The sequence below is a fragment of the Puntigrus tetrazona genome, unplaced genomic scaffold, assembly GCF_018831695.1.
Source record: "Puntigrus tetrazona isolate hp1 unplaced genomic scaffold, ASM1883169v1 S000000536, whole genome shotgun sequence".
Classification (NCBI taxonomy): Eukaryota; Metazoa; Chordata; class Actinopteri; order Cypriniformes; family Cyprinidae; genus Puntigrus; species Puntigrus tetrazona.
Genome location: NW_025048170.1, coordinates 1 through 1,720, shown reverse-complemented (window position 1 = coordinate 1,720; position 1,720 = coordinate 1). Strand labels below are relative to the sequence as shown.

General features: G+C 40.9%; 1 protein-coding gene across 1 annotated transcript; it reads right to left on the bottom strand.

The window, feature by feature from the left end:
- Positions 1-270: 270 nt before the first annotated feature.
- Positions 271-930, bottom strand: LOC122334510 (von Willebrand factor A domain-containing protein 5A-like; the record flags this gene model as incomplete). Its single annotated transcript, XM_043232502.1, has 3 exons — positions 879-930; positions 576-778; positions 271-493 (listed from the first exon to the last, which is right to left on the bottom strand). Coding segments are annotated over exons 1-3 (469 nt in total), but the record flags the coding sequence as incomplete, so codon positions are not given.
- Between the last annotated feature and the right edge of the window lie 790 nt (positions 931-1,720).

Genomic DNA, 1,720 nt, shown 5'->3' with positions numbered 1-1,720 from the left:
ATTATATTCGTATTTGTGAAAACTGTAAGAGTTTAAGGATTATTTGTTTAGTAGAATGAGTTTATTTAAATAAGAGCATCCCTTATTTAAAATAGAAATTATAAATTATAAATAACTTTACTGTCACTTTTGATCAATTTAATCATCTGCCATGAATAGATTCTTCAGAATGTGAACAAAACATTTTCTAACATTGATAATCAGATCAAAGCATGTTAGAGAACACTACAGCTGTGGTCTGTGGTCTTCATCACGTTGTTTTATGATCACCTGCTGGTTTGTATCGTGGGTTGAGTACAGCGGGCAGACAGAAGCGCAGCGCTTCATCGGCCTGGACGCTGAGCTCGATGACGTAGATGATGGTTATGGAGGCATTTTGACCAGGAGACAAGCAGCCCACACTCAGTCTGAACACATCTGAACTCTCTTCACTCTCTTCCAGCAGAAACGCTTGCTGCCCCGAGCTCACGGCGTCATCATACTGATCCCGCGCCTGCAGGACACAAACACATCCACAAACTCCAACACGGTCAGAACTATCCGAGAGAGAAGCAGCCACTAGCGTCTGAACTCACGCTCTGCTTCTCCTGGACCTCAGCCACGATCTCCTGATCACCGATCTTGGCACTGAAGTGGCAGACGGCGGCCTCGGCCGGCAGCGGGAAGACGAAAACGGCCTCCAGAGGACGATCCTCTTCATTCAGATACTGCAGACTCGAGCAGACAGACGCCACGTGATCCTTGATCTGCAGCTCCACAGAGATACTCTTCAGAGGAACTGAGAGAGAAACAAACATCTCAACACTTCCTTCAGGCAATGAAATGTAAACAACATGAAATATAAAGTTTTGATCACGGGAAGGAAGAGATGTTTATACCTGGTTCATTTTTTTCAGACACAAGACCACAGCAGTTCACCATGATGACACTCTGTGAGAACAAACCAGCTTTTACTACACAGCATACACTGCTCAAAAGAAAAAAGGAACACTAAGAGTATAGTGTCAAGTGAATTAAACTCCTCGGATATTAACCTGGTGCGTTAACAGACGGGTGTTAATGAAATGAACAAGTCCTCTAGATGAGCAACAGTGAGATGACCCCCAAAACAGAAATAGTGGAAAGACACACAGAGCTCTAGAGGCTAGACAATAGCACCCTGACTATCATGAGGTAAGGGTAGGACTTGACTGTGCTTACTGGCTAGCGGGTTTCCAAACATGACTCTTAGTCACTCATAAGAGCACTCATGGGCCATAACTTTGTTGTTAGAAAATAATGATTTATATTTATATTTACATTTACATTTAGTTATATTGCAGACGATATAATGATTTATATTAGTTTCTGCATACTAAAAGTTATTTAAATTGATTTCCAGGGCATCTTTAATATCAAATTTTTACATTTTATTGATAATTTCACTTAATTTAGGGAGACACTATTGGGCTGTTACTAATCCAATGTAGTCCGTTTGAATAAAAACAATCTTTTCACAGCAGAAGAAACAGAAGCAGCTGGAGATGTGAGGGTTAAAAAAACCCAAAGAGTTAAAAAACCCCAAAGTAATAGGTACTTTTAAATATAAAGTAAACCACCTGTAGACAACAGCAAGTGACCGTCTTCATGAGTTTAAAATTAACCGAGTAGAAGGAAACGAGGTGGTCTCTACGATGCTACCCAGAGAGCTCACCTACGTTTGCAAGATGTCTGTTAAGCA